Genomic DNA, 19,171 nt, shown 5'->3' with positions numbered 1-19,171 from the left:
CCAAAACTATGTTGAATAGTAATGGTGAGAGTGGGCACCCTTGTCTTGTTCCTGACTTTAGGGGAAATGCTTTCAATTTTTCACCATTGAGGATAATGTTTGCTGTGGGTTTGTCATATATAGCTTTTATTATGTTGAGGTATGTTCCTTCTATTCCTGCTTTCTGGAGGGTTTTCATCATAAATGGATGTTGAATTTTGTCAAAGGCTTTCTCAGCATCTATTGAGATAATCATATGGCTTTTATTTTTCAGTTTGTTAATGTGGTGTATTACGTTGATTGATTTGCAGATATTGAAGAATCCTTGCATTCCTCCATATTGATATTTTTCAAAGGAAGGCAGTATTAGCTAGATCTTTGATTTTCAGGGCTTATAAGAGGGAAGGGTTTTGTTTATTTGCTTGTCTATCTCTAGGCCAGAAGGGTGTGTTTATAACCCATTAGGCTCTTGGCCTGCACAAAAGTTAATGCTGTCTTTTTATCCTTTTATGTTCTGCTGATCAAATATACCCTGGGATAAACTGTATTAGTTAATACTCATACAGATATTCATTATCAATTTCCATGGCTTTTTATAGAGCCTATTTTTTTTTGTTTTTGGCCAAGCTGTGTGGCTTGCAGGATTGCACCCCAGCCCCTGTCAGTAGAAGTGCAGAGTCCTAACCACTGAACTGCCAGGTAATTCCCAACAGAGGCTAATTTAGTCTAAGAGTATGTGAATTAGGTGACTGTAGAATTAACGCATAGTAGAATGAATCATTAAATAGCCAGTCACTGTGTGTCACACTGTACTAGGTTATGGAGATGTAAAAGTGAACAGCTCCTGCCTTTGAAGAGCTTACAATCCCGTTTTGCACTACAATGGTGTAGATTTTGTGATTGAATGCATACAAGGTACAAGGTACCATTTGCATAAATAAGCAAATGGTCACGTCTGTCATTTTTTTCCCATTATAGTATGAAGGAAAGACTCACAGGAGGAAGTAATAATGCTAGTAACTCATATCCAATATACTTAGGAGTGTTAGCCATTACTCTGTTTTACTGTATACATAATTACTTGATTCTTTTGGTGTACTTGGCTTTCATATTCTTTGCTAAAAAGCTTATTTAGCAGGTCAGATTCCTTTTTTCAGTATCCTATGGGTGGCCTTCAGTCTCAGTAGTTTTAGGCCCCCCTTCTAATTCCCGTGGTTGTAGGCAGCCCAGACAATTTGGTGGTGGTGGTGGTGATGGTACTGTGTGTGTGTGTGTGCACACTCATTTTCATTCTGGTTTACTCTTTCTGGATTGAATCCTCATAATTCCAGATCCACTCTGGAGCAAATTTGAACACTTGCTGTTTTTAGGCATCTTTACCAACCAGTCCATTCTAAAGGAGATCAATCCTGGATGTTCATTGGAAGGACTGATGCTAAGGCTGAAACTGCAATACTTTGGCCACCTCATGCGACGAGTTGACTCACTGGAAGACTCTGATGCTGGGAAAGGTTGGGGGCGGGAGGAGAAGGGGACGACGGAGAATGAGATGGCTGGATGGCATCACCGACTCTGTGGACATGAGTTTGAGTGAACTCCAGGAGTTGGTGATGGACAGGGAGGCCTGGCGTGCTGTGATTCATGGGGTCGCGGAGAGTCGGACACGACTGAGCGACTGAACTGACTGACTGACTGACTGACCAGATAAGTTACTTTTGGTAACTGACTCAAAATATTAAGTAAGCCCTATTTAAAATGTGTACTGACACGGTATTGACTTTTACTGGTTGCTTTTGCTGTGCTGTGCTGTGCTTAGTCACTCAGTCATGTCTGACTCTTTGTTTCCCCATGGATTTATAACCCATCAGACTCCTCTGCCCATGGGATTTTCCAGGCAAGAATACTGGAGTGAGTTGCCATGCCCTTCTCCAGGGGATCTTTCCAATCCATAAATCGAACCAGGGTCTCCTGCATTGCAGGCGAATTTATTACAAGCTGAGCTACCAGGGAAGCCCCATTGGTTGCTTACAACCTTTATTTGTATTCATTACTCCCATGGAAAATGAATTGTAACTCTGTTTTCATTATTTATTCCTAAGATTTCACATTTTAAAAAATTTCCCTCATAGTATTCACGTACCAGTCATCCCCCAAATACTTAATCTTCTAACAAATATAACTGATAGTTTGTTTTCTCCAAATCTTGATTGCAGAATATTTTTAGGCCAGTTGAGGATACAGAACTCTTATCCAAGATGTCTTCTTAAAGAATTAAACTGCATTATTTTTATCTCTTTAACCGATCATTAAAGTACATTATGAGAAAGACTACTTTGAAAAACATGTTACTTCATGATAAAATTGTGGAAATTCAGATGATATTGATATTGATTATTTTTATCTAGATTATTTGTACACACAGATACACACATATTGTCTCAATATGGGTATATGTATATACACAGAGAGAAAAAGAAATATAATTTTATAACTCTTTAATACTGTTTATTTAAAATACTTTCTTAAATTGACCCCTTGTTTATTTTCCATTTATATTAAAACATAGTGTGACTTTTCAGGCTTGCTTTTTTTAACTAAAATCACATCAAATATAACAGGGTTCGGCTTGCTGCAGTCAGTGTAACTCAAGGCTACATCTCTAAGTACCATCAGAGAACTGCATCATTAATTGACTTCTGTTCTTTTTGTGGCCCATCCTTGCATTTCAGATAAAATGGGGGATTTTGTGAGTCAAGCTAACTGAGTAAAGTAGGATATTGAGTTCTTCTCAGGTTGTCCTAATACAGGATATAACCAGGACCTCACTGTAAACTGGAGGAAAAGTTATTGCATTTGAGAGAAAATTATATGCTCTCTGAAACTGTGTATAGTTGTAGTGCTTTTCTTGAGACTTGCAAAAATGTACTAGGTATTCATTTTGACTGAGCTCACTGTATAACTGTTTTTAAAAACAAGAGTAAAAACCAGATAAACACATCAGTATGACCACAGTATTTTCCTTTAATTTTAGTTCAGTGCAGATTTTCTTGACAGACAAAGTTAGTCTTTATGAAGAGTGCTAAAATAAGCAAACCCTTCCCTTCTGATCTCATAATATTGGAAGAATCTTTTAAAATCTTTAAATATTTTTCTAGTTCGATGTAAATCTTAAAATGAAGGTCACTCAGGCATTGAATAGAATTTGAATCATGCCTTTATGTGCTGCCAAAAATTGCTTTTAGATTTCTGTTTATGTTGTGGATATATGCCCCCCTCCATATACCACAACTCCTGATATTTATTTTTTAAAAAAGAATTGAGTGATTGAAGTAAAAGATTCCAGAATAGGATCTATACAGCTTTCTCATTATTTTTCCTGAGACTTTTGTGTGTGCTTATTCCCAATGTATGGTGACTATTTCTGGAATTTTCTTTAAATAAAAAAAATTTAGTTTTCTCGTGAAACTTGAAGGAAATTGAGAGGGAAATATTTCCTCCTTTTTCAGTGTTTTTTTTTTCCACTCAAAATAAGAATGCTTTAAATTTCCTATAATACAACCTATAAGAATCCTCATATTAGACTCAATGCAGCAGGTATTTATTTGTTGGGTACTTCCTCTGTGTCTTCCTCTCACTCTGCATGTTCACCCTCGTCCGTCTCATCTACTTTATTCTGACAGTTTTTAAATTCCTGTCTCTGGTTGCAGCCTCTCTCCTTGGCTCCAGATAGGTGGATCTAACTTCCCTCATATCTCCCACTTACCTGTGAGTAGGTTTATCAAGTACACTAACCCCCAAACTGGGGAGTAGCATTTAAAATGGGTCTTGAACATGATTTTGATGGGGGTTAGGATATGAGAATATAATCAATCTGATTTTGGTATTGACCATCTGGTGATGTCCATGTGTAGAGTCTTCTCTTGTGTTGTTGGAAGAGGGTGTTTGCTATGACCAGTGCGTTCTCTTGGCAAAACTCTGTTAGCCTTTGCCCTGCTTCATTCCGTGCTCCAAGGCCAAATTTGCCTGTTACTCCAGGTATTTCTTGACTTCCTACTTTTGCATTCCAGTCCCCTATAATGAAAAGGACATCTTTTTTGCGTGTTAGTTCTAGAAGTTTTTGTAGGTCTTCAGAGAACCGTCCAACTTCTTCAGCATTACTGATCGAGGCATAGACTTGGATTACTGTGATACTGAATGGTTTGCCTTGGAAATGAACAGAGATCATTCTGTCGTTTTTGAGATTGCATCCAAGTACTTCACTTCGGACTCTTTTTGTTGACTCTGATGGCTACTCCATTTCTTCTAAGGGATTCTTGCCCACAGTAGTAGATGTAATGGTCATCTGAGTTAAATTCACCCATTCCAGTCCGTTTTAGTTTGCTGATTCCTAAAGTGTCGACGTTCACTCTTGCCATCTCCTGTTTGACCACTTCCAATTTGCCTTGATTCATGGATCTGACATTCCAGGTTCCTATGCAATATTGCTCTTTTCAGCATCGGACTTTACTTCCATCCCAGTCACATCTACAACTGGGCATTGTTTTTGCTTTGGCTCTGTCTCTTCATTCTTTGTGGAGTTATTTCTCCACTGATCTCCAGTAGCATATTGGGCACCTACCAACCTGGGGAGTTCATCTTTCCGTGTCCTATGTTTCTGCCATTTCATACTGTTCATGGGGTTCTCAAGGCAAGAATACTGAAGTGATTTGCCATTCCCATCTCACACGCTAGCAAAGTAATGCTCAAAATTCTCCAAGCCAGACTTCAACAGTACATGAACCCTGAACTTCCAGATGTTCAAGCTGGATTTAGAAAAGGCAGAGGAAACAGATCAAATTGCCAACATTTGTTGGATCATCAAAGAAGTGAGAGAGTTCCAGAAAAACTCCACTTCTGCTTTATTAACTATTCCAAAGCCTTTGACTGTGTGGATCACAACAAACTCTGGAAAATTCTGAAAGAGATGGGAATACCAGACCACCTGACCTGCTTCCTGAGAAATCTGTATGCAGGTCAAGAAGCAACACTTAGAACTGGACATGGAACAACAGACTGGTTCCAGATTGGGAAAGGAGTATGTCAAGGCTGTATATTGTCACCCTGCTTATTTAACTTATATGCAGAGTACATCATGAGAAATACTGAGCTGGATGAAGCACAAGCTGGAATCAAGATTGCTGGGAGAAATATCAATAACATCAAATAACATCAGATACGCAGATGACACTACACTTATGGCAGAAAGCAGAGAACTAAAGAACCTCTTGAAAGTGAAAGAGGAGAGTGAAAAAGTTGGCTTAAAACTCAGCATTCAGAAAACTTATGATCATGGCATCTGGTCCCATCACTTCATGGCAAGTAGATGAGGAAACAATGGAAACAGTGACAGACTTTATTTTTTGGGGCTCCAAAATCACTGTGGGTGGTGACTGCAGCCATGAAATTAAAAGATGCTTGTTCCTTGGAAGGAAAGCTATGACCAACCTAGACAGCATATTAAAAGGCAGAGACATTACTTTGCCAACAAAGGTCCATCTAGTCAAAGCTTTAGTTTGACCAGTTGTCATGTATGGATGTGAGAGTTGGGACTATAAAGAAAGCTGAGCGTCAAAGAATTGATGCTTTTGAAGTGTGGTGTTGGAGAAGACTCTTGCGATTCCCTTGGACAGCAAGGTGATCTCACCAATCTATCCTAAAAGAAGTCAGTCCTGGGTGTTCATTGGAAGGACTGATGCTAAAGCTGAAACTCCAATACTTTGGCCACCTGATGCAAAGAACTGACTCATTGGAAAAGACCCTGATGCTGGGAAAGATCAAAGCCGGGAAGAGAAGGGGATGACAGAGGATGAGATGGTTGGATGGCATCACCGACTCAAAGGACATGAATTTGAGTGGGCTCTGGGAGTTGGTGATGGACAGGGAAGCCTGGCGTGCTGCAGTCCATGGGGTTGCAAAGAGTTGGACATGACTGAGCAACTGAACTGAACTGGGTTGTGAGACTGGGGTATAGACAAGGCATTCTTGACTGGAAAAAAAATCTCAGGTGGTAAAGTTCTGGCAAGGTGATCTCTACTATTCCTTGCAGTTCTGTAAAATTTTACATTCTGTCTCTTTTTTTTTTTTTTTACTGTAGTAGAATATACATCACAAAAGTTATCATTTTAACCCTTTTAAATGTACAGTTCGGTGACATTTCATACACTCAAGTGACTGTGTGGCCATCTCTACCATTCATCTCCAGAATGCTTTCACCTTCCTCAACCGAAACTCTGTACCCGTTAATCTGTAAGTCCCCATTCTCTCCTCACCATAGTCCTTGGTAACCACCATTCTAATTTCTATCTTTAGTTTCCCTACCCTAGACTTCTCAGATTAGTGGGATCATACATTTGCCCAGTGGTGACTTGTTTATCTTACTTGCATATGCTGGTTTATGTGGTCAGTGTTATATTTGGCAATTTGCTTCATAGACCAACCTGTTTAATTCAACATATACTTGATCTGTGTTCATGTATATGAACTTGCTCTATGATCTGTTATCTTGAAAATACATATCATGGGTATTTTAGATGTTCTTTTCTTTTAAATTTTTGTTTTTCTGTGAACAAATGAATCCCAAGGTCCACAGTAGCATTTCTGCCCCCTTTGGCCAAATGTCTGCTTTAGTGGCACACAGTGGTGTTCAAAGGCCCCATGGGGTGATGGAGTTGATTCTCCAGACACTAGTAATTTGTTAAAACTAGACTCCAACTTCTCCCTGGTAAACAGTATAACTCTGAAGTACTTTCTCTTTAGGTTTTCTGCATTTTGGAACAGAGAGCCATTTCCTGACCCCTAACTTACTACCCATGTTGATGCAGGACTTTACACTTACTCTTTCCAACCCATTGCTAAAACGTGTGGGTCGTTTTATAATTGGAAAAGTGGCATTTTCCCTGCAGGGACTTCCTATGCTTAAATGTGCCGGATATATGGTTATGGTTTAGAGACACTTGGCTCTTTTGGATTTGTAAACCACTATGTAGATATCATCTTAGGCTTTTAAATTATTTAAGAATAAACCAAATATTTGCATTCTTAAATGCAAACATCTTTTACCAGAAATCAAAGGTAATAGTTGTAGTTCCCCAAAAGAATACAAACACAGGATCTGGGATTTTTGGTTGGGTTTGGTTTGTGATTGGTGTTTTCATTAAGACCCACTGTGGACAAGGAACGAGTAAGAGCCTGTGTGGATTAAGCATCCGTGAGTAGGCAGGAGCCCCGCCAGCTTGCCATTCCTGCCTGTGCCCAATCACAGTTTGCTTCAGTTCCTCTGCCTGCCTCACAGTCGTCTGAATGTCCAGACATATAACCATCCTCCAGCAACACTTGTCTGCAGAAGTGATGGTCAGAAGGAAGCACCCAGAAAACCTATCAGACAGCACCCAGAAAACCTATCCCTGCCTGTTTTGGAAGAGTCCTAGTTCCACCGAATAGCTCGCTTGTAAAGAGGAAGCATTTTCAGACCTGGAAGTTGCTTAGTCATAAGGTTAATGACATTTTTAAGCTTTCTATGAATACTTTTTAGTGACGAACAGACAGTTGGTAAGTTTCTGTTTTCAATTGGTACCAAAAAAAAAGGCCACACATTGTTTTTAACAGGAAAACAGGTGCTCTCATTCATGCAGAACTGCAAAACAGATAAATATGTTTTGTAAGATCTTTTAATTTTTCTTTGAAATGTCATGTGCATGGGAAGCATTCTGAATTCATGAGGTAGAATGTAGTACTTATTAGAAACAAACTGTGGCAAAAGACAAGCTTCTCAGGCTGTATGGCATTATGAGGAACAGTTGACAGTTATCATGTTCTGGGTGTCTAATTTCTATACTTGAAAACAAGTTGCATGAACCCCTCCTGGAACTCTTCTGCCCTCACCGTTATGGGGATTTATTTTGTCTCGTTCCTACTATAGATGCCACTCTCTCTCCTAAGCTCAAGCTAGCTTGTGACAGGAGAGAGTGGGTGTCAAGATGGGCAGAGGGCATTGTTCCTCTCTCTCTTAGACTTCCTGCATAGTGTCAACATCTTAATTTAACTGAACATTCCCTCCCCAGTTCCTAACTCCTGGCCACAGCCTATTCCCCCCACTACAGTGTCCCCTAAACACCCACCATCATTTTACTGGAGTCCATTCTCTGCCATCATAAAGCCCCAGCCTTACAGAGACACTGGAAATTTTGAATGGAACTCCTACTTCCCAAGGATTTTAGAGTTTCAGGATTACCAGCAGTAGCTTGAGAATCTTTATCCTGAAGCTGGGACTGTAAAGGTGAGAAATGTGTTCCCAGAGTCCCAACGTGAAGCACGACAATGAATCCATTTTCCCCCTAGAAACATTGTTATGGTATAAGTAGTAGTTTCTCTGTGTTCTTTCAGGTATACTATGGATACCTTTGTGTTAAATGGTCTTTTGGAGGGGACTACTCCAGGAACCTAGGCATTATTTTTATGGCAAAATGCTTGTTTTCCAAATACCAAACATCTTTCTTTAAAAAAAATGGACTTTTGGAATACAATCCATTCACAGCTTGGCTATTTGCCAGTATAATAAAACCAACCATTCCACTTCCAGTGAATTCTGTGGTCCTAAAAAAATTCAGAGAATACCACTTATGAAATGTTATGGAGAGAGAGAGAGATGTCTCCAGTATTTCAAACTGTAGCTGAAAGAAAATTTAATGATTTCCAAATTTTATCTGATACAGCTGAATAGTGTGTGTGTGTACACACCTGTTTTGTAATTCAAATATGTGTGTTCCCTCTATGAGCTCCATTTCCTCTTGTACAACTTACAGTGAAGTTAATTCTACCTGGATTAATCATCATGCTGTTCAAGCTACACATTCCCTTTCTGTTATCCATTTACCTTGGGGAAGAGGGGGCTACAATGTTCTTACTAGTTTCTACATTTGTACGAAAAAATGCCCATTAATCATGGCTGATGAAAGTTGTAAAGTAGATTAAAACAAAAACTAAGGTGCAGTACCCAGTGTCCTCAAACTCTCAAATCACATGGGAAGCACTCAGAAGCCCCATTCAGAATTTCTACAAGTCTCCATTTACCTCCTCATTCATTTCCTTTCAGAATCATCATTCAAAATAATAAAGCTATGGCTTTTTTCTAAGTTTTATTAAAGTTGCTAATAGTTCAACAATAAGCAACAATAATGTGTCATTTATAATATTTAGCTATATCATACATTCAGTAGGTTTCAGGGAGAGTCAAGACTAAGGACTTGACTCTCATTTGTAATATTCTATGGAAAAATATAATGAGTTCCAAACAACTAATTTTAAACCTATATTTTAGAACCAGTACATTAGGATGTCAGATTGAACATTTATGCTAGTATGTTATTTGGCTCAGGTTTATAATTATTAAGCTATTTCATGGTTTTCACAGGGTTCAAAATTATGGATAATAATGGAATACCTGGGTGGCGGTTCAGCGCTGGATCTTGTAAGTATTTTTAAACAATTACACACACACATCCGTACTTTCACTTTTTTCTTTTAATTGGAGTGAGCATTGGCTTTGGGGCAAGCTAAGTGGTTGCTTTAGTTAATATGTTCACTCTGTCTTCAGGACTGCTACTCTTAACATAGATTCAGCTGTGTTGCAGGTTCTGAACACTGCTGGCATTCTTAAAGTATATAAGAAATGCAAACAGCTAAATAAAATTCCCTCCAAATTAGGAATGAGTGTGTGTGAGCTGCCATCAGTTTCATGTTTTTACATGCTTATCCCTGAGGAGACTTAGTGTTCTTAGATTTTTGAAGAGATATCATCCAGATAACTGTTTCTAAATGTGGTTCTTGGGTTTTGACCAAGAAGCCCTACAGACTCAGCTGTCTGCAGAGTTCTCACTGCCTCTCTATAGATGACTTGAAATGTGATGGCATTTTTGTCACAATGACTTGGAAATGCCACAGCCATTTTAGCAGGTTGCTAAAATCCTGCAGTGTGAGGGAAAAGTTCTAATCAGTGAAGATGTGTTTGTGCACAAAATATTATTGAGAAACACTGGTTGTTTTCCCCCAAGTGGTGTGATTCTATCAGTGCTGTCCCTCCCCCTTTAAAATTTTTATTAATATGACATTGTATTTAAAATGCAATATGAATGACTAGAGACAACTTTGTGTAATAGAATGACTGCTGGGCTGGCCTATGGGAGTTTGAGTTTCTAGGTCTGCCTCTGTTTATAACTAAGTCTGTGACTGTGAGCCAGACACATAAATTCCTTGGGCTTGACGTCCTATAAGACGAAGTTTCATTAAGTTCTCTTCCATCTTTAATATTATACAACTTTTATATAATATGCTCTGCATTTGAAATTGGAGTCTGCTCTTTCTAAAAATAAAGTGTTTTGATGATTAAGATCATTGAGTAATGTTTTAATTCTTATTTTTTAAAAGTAGAGATGAATTTTTCTGACTGAAAGTGATCAAATATTTTTTAAAGGCTTTAATATTGACTGCCAATACCTCCAAAGTTTCAAATAATCCTATGAACAGAAATGACCATAAGAGATTTTTCTTTCCTTTAGACAGAACCATATTTAAACCATTCAAAAGAAATGGTAATTAAACTTGATGAAGAGCTTCATTTTTTAGGAATTCATCTCAGTTTAATCAGTTGCTGAGTTAGGCCATCCTTCCTTGTGTCTAATCTAATTCTTACATCCTAAAGCTCTATTTCATTTTTTTTTCTTTCTCACTCCTGTCTAGTGAGAGAACATAACTGGTATTTTGCTAATAGTCCTTCATGCATATGGAGTCAGGTCTCATTCTCGCCATTAAATGATCTCAGCTCTATTTGTCTCGTCATGTAGTTTGATTAAACAATAGTTTATTCATTAGCTCCACAAGAAGCCTCACAATTGCTCTAGGAGCCTCCTCCTACTTTTTAGAATCCTTTCCAAATTTATCACAGTTACCTTAACTGGCCCCCAAAAATGTTTACCATGTCACTTCCCTGTTTTGTAGGCATTGGCAAGACAAGTGCACTGCTTTCATCAGCATCTCTGATAGCAACGGAAAGCATTGGACAATGGCCCAGCCCTAACTAATACAATTTGTATCCCGTAAGAGTAGTTGGGACAGTTTTATGAAACCTCTGAATGAAATGATTATGAGATCTTAATCTCATTCTGAGCTCTGCCTAAGTCAAAAAATAACAATTAGCATAAATTCAATGAACTTAAAATGTTCTTAGCTGTGTAGTGGCTAAAAATCAAGAGACCTAGATCCTATTCCCAGTTCTGCCATTGACTAGCTGGCTAATATTGGGCAGACTATCTAACCTGTGCCTCAAATGTTCAAATAAGAAATTAGATGAGTAATCTCTCTAGTTTTCTTTTTCTAGCTTTAACACTTAATACTATTGTGATTTAATTATAAACCTCATTGACTCGACTTTGTAGGGAGAGCAAATGATGAGAATGTACTATTCTTCATTTAGGAGAATGTTATCATTTGGAGGAATCTAAGAAAGGATCGGGATTAGAGGATGTCACTGCTACCAGGGACAAGAGAAATTAAAAGGAATGCTGGGCAAAAAGTGTTCATCCCATTAAACTGGTGCCTGACTAGTGTAATATGATTATGACCAGTAATTAAGTTCAATACTATATAGTATATGGACCTTCCCCAAAGGCTCAGCTGGTAAAGAGCCAGCCTGCCAATGTAGAAGATACAAGAGATGCAGGTTCAATCCCTGGGTTGGGAAGATCCCCTGGGGAAGGAAATGGCAACCTACTCCAGTACTCTTGCCTGGAGAATCCCATGGACAGAGGAGTCTGGCGGGCTGCAGTCCATGGGGTTGCAAAGAATAAGACACACCTTAGCAACTGAAAACAACAACTATATACCTCAAGATTCCCTCCCATTCTTACAAAAAATTAGTTGTGTGTGAAAACTTTGAGCATACTGTACATTATTTTATTGAATTGATTATACCTCACTTGTTTCCAATAAAAATTGCAGTGGCTTACAACAAAGGCACATATAATAAGGTTAAGAGAATAAAACATGAGCACCAGGGGAAAAAGTTGGAAACAATATGCTAACTGTAAGAGAAAGCATAGCAAAACATGCTGCATTAGGGACTGGCTGGAAGTCAAAGGAGTGTAGGAGAACACCCCCAAGCCTGAAAATGTCCCTCTTTTGAATATCCTCAGTTGACAACAAAGGCAAATCATACAAAGCCAGCACCATGCCCTGGGGTAGACGTGTTAGCTCTTAGAGACATGGTAAAGTCTTCAGTCTTTGGCGAGAAGCTCCATTGTGCGCTCCAAGGACAGTGGACCAGGGTCTTGGCATCATCTCTCCCAAGGTTGCATTGGAAATTTTAAAAAAGCAACCTCTATTCCATCTATTTACTTTCCTTCTCTTTCCAGCTCCTTTTTTTCTCCTTTTCTGATCATTATCATGGCTAAGGAAACATTTAACCACAAGGTTTGGGATAGTTTTCTGTCTGACATGAATAAGAAAAACCCAACTCTGCCACCACCCCAGTCCCATTTCCCTGCCACGGAAGTGCCCTTCCCATCCTCCTCCAGTACCCAGTTAAGTTGAGATTGCATTGAATTTTAAACTGGACATAAGTATACCAGATAAGGTAATGTGTCTGTAGGACCACTTTTCTGTTTGTTTTTACTTAAGTATATTTTAAAAATTCTGTATTATTCAGACCACTTTTAGAAATCCTTCAGAATGATAGCTAGTACCTTTTATATGGACCTTGCCCAATTTTCTAAGTGACTGAGAATATACCTCCTCTGGCCCTGTCAACATTTTATAATCAATGATACTAAAGTACTAGTCTTAAGTAGTATTACTTGACATTTATCTTTAAGTTGTTTGGTAGTACCTCAGAATTTCATTACCAGCAATCAATAAAATAATATGCCATTTTCACTTTAATCACTGGTGTTTAAATAGATACTTTGGGGTGAAGTTGATACATTTGAAAGTAAATAGATAATGTTACCTAGGAAAGGCACCTACTGAACTACAAACATCCCTGAAGTATACTATATATCCAGAGCATAGTTAATATTAAATAGTGAGACTGAAGTATGGGTTCTATTTTAAGCTGTTAAATTTCAACATGAAAGTGCCCTTTATTCAGAATAAATATGGCATTCATGAAAGATGAAATACAGAAGATGCCAAAGAGCTGTGAATCCCTCCCAGTGTGAGACAGAGTGGGCAATATTTGATTTTCACCACCTCTTCCCTCCTTCCAGCAAACAGAACTCTACCTCAGCTCTGACTTTAGATTCCCACCCTTTCCTGTAATAATATTATACAGTCCACTGTTTGTGCTTTATGAGGTACCAGAATTTTAAAATAACCATTTATTTTGAAGAAAGATTTTCAGATATTCCATTACAAATTCTCCTGAAACTTAATCATTGCTTTCCTTGTATTGCAGTTGAAACCACTGGCTTTAGTACAGGGATGGGGAAAGAAAGGGGAATGTGTTACGTTTATTTGAAAAACTGGATCCCTCCGTGATTTGAATTTCTTTTTAAAATTAAAGTTTGAATAGTTTAATTATTATATTCCTAGCTAAAACTTAAATCTGTGTCTCCAAAAAGGCTCTATGCTTTACAATGTTTTTGAAATATGTAAATGTTAAGAACTGTGCTACAGCTGACCCATATGATCAAATTGGGTTGCTGCAGAAATCTTATGGACCATCTGATCTAAAAATCAGTTCAGGGTAAATATTTAATGTTTTAAACACCAAATGCCAGAATTTAAGTAGTTGATATATTTTTTTCCTATCTGTCATTACTTAAGCATGTTCCTTAGATCTTTAATGTAAATATTTAAGAACCTCAAGATTTGAAGCTAATATATAATTATATTATCTTTCAAGATTAAATCTAATCATTGAAAACCCTTTTAGCCCTTTGACTTAACTCTCTTCACCCTTAAGAATTTTCTCATTTGTTTAAATATTGGCTTAATAAACAGAACTGCTTCATTATTTATAAGCAATTCCCTTATTTCAAAGATAATGTTAAGTTTGAACTTTATTGTTCCAAACTTTTACATGTATATGTGTGTGTGTGTGTGTGTGTGTTTTTCCCCCTAAGCTGCGAGCTGGTCCATTTGATGAGTTCCAGATTGCTACCATGCTAAAGGAAATTTTGAAAGGTCTGGATTACCTGCATTCTGAAAAGAAAATTCACCGAGACATAAAAGGTATACAGAAGTCTAATATGAACCTGAGAAAAATAGATGCATTCTGAGGAAGCTGAGGTTTTTTTTCGTTTCCTTTTCCCTCCTAGCTGCCAATGTCTTGCTCTCAGAGCAAGGAGATGTGAAACTTGCTGACTTTGGAGTGGCTGGCCAGCTGACGGATACACAAATTAAAAGAAATACCTTTGTGGGAACACCATTTTGGATGGCTCCTGAAGTTATCCAGCAGTCAGCTTATGACTCAAAAGTGAAGTGTTACCTATAAACTATTTTGTTTTTAATATTGTTTTACATAGCATCCTATCCTATTTAATAAACTGCCCTAATTCTCCTTCCTCTTAGAATAGTTCTAAAACTAGAGTCATGTCAAATTTTTCTGCTAAATCATAAATTCCGTAGATGCTGGTAATACTGAATATTTGGATCTTCTTCCCTTCAGTGACCTTCCATCCTACTTGGAATACAATCCAAAGTCCTTACTATCACATACATGGCTCTCTACTGTCTGGCCTTTGTCTACCTCCACCTCATCTTCTACCACTCTCCTCCATTTTCTACCCATTACAGCCACAGTGGCCTCTTTACTGGTCCATGAACACAGCAAGTCCCCTCTGGCCTCAGGACCTTTGCACTTGCCTCTCCGTCTAACTGGAGTAACTTTCCTCTCAATCAGGTCTCTGCTTAAACATTACTGACACAGAATAGTCTTTCCTAGCCATCCCATGTAAATTTGCAGCCCTTTTACCTTATCATTCATTATTCCATTATCCTGATTTTGCATTTTTTTCACAGAACTTAATACCATCTGACATCCTATTGTTTATTCATTTATCTTTCTCTTTTACTAGAGCATAAGCTTCTTGAGAGCAGGAATTTCTGTCTGGTTTAGTCACCACCCGAATTCTCAGTGCTTGGAATGCAGTGCCTGGCACAAAGTAGAGAATTTGATACTTTTCTAAAAAAATGAATTCTATCAAAAATTTATTAACACCACATTTCTTGAGATATTTTAATATTGTATGACCATTAGACTCCACAAGTTATTTTGTGGCAGAATGTTAGAATGGAATTTCAAGGTAATTGTTCTTTCCTCCTTACCTTAGGCTGACATTTGGTCACTGGGAATTACTGCTATTGAACTAGCCAAGGGAGAGCCACCTAACTCGGATATGCATCCAATGAGAGTTCTGTTTCTTATTCCAAAAAACAATCCTCCAACTCTTGTCGGAGACTTTACTAAATCCTTTAAGGAGTTTATTGATGCTTGCCTGAACAAAGATCCATCATTTGTGAGTATATGTGCTATGCCCATTGTTTTCTGTGATCAGATATACATAAAGCCAATGTGGTTTGTTCAACAGTAAGGAATACAATGCCTGTGGAAACTGTCTAGAGACCATCCAGGAACCTGACTGTCCCGTCTGTGTTGCTAATTTTGTTCAGTTGTTGACAAGATCCGTAGTTCCTTCTCTCCTTCCCCTGCATCTTCTCTTTTTGCTATGTTCCCTAGCATCTTCCTCATTCTGTTGATCGTTTCCTATTTCAAGGGGAAATAAAGTTCATTTTCTAGGATGTCATTAAGAAAATATAACTATGCATAATGATTTTTACTCGACTGTTTTCATTTTTCATGAAAAGTTGTTGGTGTTTCACGATTTTTTATTTAATGTTCAGAAATTCCAACATGAAGTTGTATACTTTTCCTGAAGTCTAGTGAGCTCTGTTCATTTAGTTGGCAAATTTGATTACAGTTGTTTTTTTTGTTTTTAAAATAAAGCTGCCTGATAACTGTGAAAAACTAAAATATACAAGAACTATCTAAATTGGATGTAACTATCATAGGTTGCTAATGAATATTCTGATATTAACAAAATATTAGGGAGGAAATATCCCCCACAGCACACGGTATTTTTATTTAGATGCAATATGAAGTAATGTGTGATGGAGAAGGGATTAATGTGAGGGTCATGTGATATGTGCAGATAATAAGAAAGTTATAGCCTTGCTAGTTTTCATCCTTTTTTTCCAATTTACAGTAAATATAATAAAAGTATTTTAAAGCACGATCTTGTTTTAAAATTTTTACTTAATTATCGAAGTCCTGTCATGTGTTTCTCTTTTTTGAAGAAAGCCCTCCCTGTCTGCCTGTTTGCTGGTACGTAAGCCATCTTTTGGAGAAGGAAATGGCAACCCACTCCAGTGTTCTTGCCTGGAGAATCCCAGGGATGGGGAGCCTGGTGGGCTTCCATCTATGGGGTCACACAGAGTCGAACACGACTGAAGTGACTCAGCAGCAGCAGCAAGCCACCTTTTGTCCACTGGATTTTAGCAAATTGATACCAAAGTAGTGAATTTAATTTGGTTGCCTTGAGCCACTTCAGAAATAGAATTAGCTATTGTCCTATGGCATTTTAGTTATCCTCATATCTATAGACAAACTTTTATACCTTTCAGCTTGATAATGACTTCATATCACTCTTTGCAATCATAAAAAGCCTAGAAATATTGGCGCATCCTTCCTTTTATGTTCCTTAGCGTCCTACAGCTAAAGAACTTCTGAAACATAAATTCATTGTTAAAAATTCAAAGAAGACTTCTTATCTGACTGAACTGATAGATCGATTTAAGAGATGGAAGGCAGAAGGACACAGCGATGATGAATCTGATTCTGATGGGTCTGATTCGTACGTACCAATTGTTTACTTTTTATGTAGATAGCCCATTTCAATATTTCATATCTTTTAGTGTGAGCTGATATGCTTTGTCTAGCATAAAATGTAAACCTTATTCTAAAGTATGACTTTAGAAATTGTGAAAATCTTTTAAAATCGTGGTCTGTGAAGTACAATGAATTTGGAAACATGTTTTGTTTTGTTTTTCTTTTTCTCCTTAGAAGTGAATTTCTTTAGTTTTAAATGGTCTCAGTCTAACCCCTAGTGGATACTTGAGTATATTACAAAATTTTGGAACAAGATTGCATTTAAGGTGTTTTATTAGCTTGCCCAAAGTGATAAAGAGCAATGTCTTCTCATACTTTCCTGGCAGCCTGCAAAACCCCTCTGGAGAACTAACATTTTTCACCTCTTGGCCATGTGCCAAACTGTGATCAGACTGGTACATTGAAATATTCATTTATATCTGATTTGTACCCCCTAAAAAGTTGCATTATTTTTAAACTGCAGCATTTATACTAACATTTGAGCCTCTAACTCCTTAACTTAATTTAGACTACAGAGTCTGTAGGCTACACCAGAATTTACTCCTCTACTAGTTGAATCGACACAAAGGCAACACCAAATCTCTTCAGATAATATCTGCATTTATGAGAAATTGTCCAAAAAGTCTAAAAAGTACCAGGGTAGTTGTCTTTACTCTGTTCTAATGGTTGTTGGCCTTTGCTGCCCATTAGTCACTCATGGAGCCTTTAAAAATGTAAATTAATTATTCCAATATAAAATAAGATGGAAAAAAAACCCCACAAGTCACACTATAGATCTTGATCTAGTCAGTGGGAAGGGATTGGGCCAGGGCTTTATATATGGTAAGAGACCTTCACATGTGATTCTGATATACACTTAGAGCTGGGTACCATTGCTACTCTTTGGCAGAAAGCAGTGTGTATTTGAAACTGAGATCAAATGATTTTTTTATACATTGGGACAATTATCCATTCAGAATCTGTCTGCACTGATTTGGTATTTTCCCCAAGCTGTGTCATTTGGGAACTTATAGAAATATCTTTGGCAATCTCTTTAGGGAGTCCACCAGCAGGGAAAATAATACTCATCCTGAATGGAGCTTTACCACTGTGCGAAAGAAGCCTGATCCTAAGAAACTACAGAATGGGGCAGTATGTATACAGAGATGATCACTTCCTTTTGGTAGACTTTTTTGAACTATAAAATGAGACAGTGTGATGGCCAGAAATTGTTAGAATTTAATACCCCTAAATGCTTGTCTACCTCACTGTGGTCCACAGTATGTTTCATTTGCCATTCACTTCAAACTAATTAAGAAAAGGTCATAGAAGTCATTTAAGTGGCCATTGGTATGTTTTAAAATAGAATTGTGCATATTAATTGTAATCCTAGAAGTTAGAGGCCTCTGGACGATGGATGGGAATGAGTGAGGAGAAGAAAGTATGGAGACTTGCCTTGTATTGGGTCTTTTTGGGGGAAGACTCCAATGAATGTACTTGAGTGATTATTTTAATTTCATGTGTATAATCTATAATATTTGTTCAAAGGAGCAAGATCTTGTACAAACCCTGAGCTGTTTGTCTATGATAATCACACCTGCGTTTGCTGAAGTAAGTACAGACTCATCAGCTTTGGCTATCTATTTTAAGAAGTTTAGTAATTTTAAATGTTATAGCTATTGATCTTTCTCAGCTTAAACAGCAGGATGAGAATAATGCAAGCAGGAATCAGGCAATTGAAGAACTGGAGAAAAGTATTGCCGTGGCCGAAGCTGCCTGTCCTGGCATTACAGATAAAATGGTGAAGAAATTAATTGAAAAATTTCAAAAGTAAGCTTGAAATGTCATTTTTAAAAAAATATTTTGACATTTTCTGTTGATGTTCATTTATGATGTGATAATATGATTACCTACTTATTTTGGTTATTCCTAACAAAGTCAATTCTTCATAGTTATATAATTGAAAACTGTTTTGTTTGCTGCCCATCTGAAATATTAGCTTTTGGAATTATCTGCACACATTACAAGGTAGTTTTCCACTGAATGAAATGGCCTGGTTGTTTTTCTCCTTTTTTTTTTTTATTAGTAGGAGTATAGACAAAAGGTCAGGGGGCATATTCTTATTTGAACCCTTGTAAATACCATTTAGGAATGCTTTCATTCTTGCTGCTATTCTTATCACAGTGCTATTCACAGTTTCAGTACTATAGTTCATTAAGTTTAACCCTCATAGGA

At 37.6% G+C, this 19,171-nt stretch overlaps 1 protein-coding gene across 1 annotated transcript in view; it reads left to right on the top strand.

The window, feature by feature from the left end:
* The window catches only part of STK26 (serine/threonine kinase 26), a 174,563-nt gene that overhangs the window by 152,945 nt on the left and 2,447 nt on the right, over positions 1–19,171 (top strand). Inside the window, exons 5-12 of the mRNA XM_088834306.1 lie at positions 9,428–9,484; positions 14,133–14,241; positions 14,328–14,485; positions 15,342–15,527; positions 16,774–16,922; positions 17,995–18,088; positions 18,485–18,547; positions 18,630–18,766. Of these exons, the coding sequence (XP_088690432.1) occupies positions 9,428–9,484; positions 14,133–14,241; positions 14,328–14,485; positions 15,342–15,527; positions 16,774–16,922; positions 17,995–18,088; positions 18,485–18,547; positions 18,630–18,766 (953 nt within the window). The remainder of the gene's footprint in view (positions 1–9,427; positions 9,485–14,132; positions 14,242–14,327; positions 14,486–15,341; positions 15,528–16,773; positions 16,923–17,994; positions 18,089–18,484; positions 18,548–18,629; positions 18,767–19,171) is intronic.

This window comes from Moschus berezovskii, chromosome X, assembly GCF_049115385.1.
Source record: "Moschus berezovskii isolate FMDL1 chromosome X, NW_MosBer_1.0, whole genome shotgun sequence".
Taxonomy (NCBI): domain Eukaryota; kingdom Metazoa; phylum Chordata; class Mammalia; order Artiodactyla; family Moschidae; genus Moschus; species Moschus berezovskii.
This window is presented reverse-complemented; position numbering and strand designations above follow the sequence as displayed.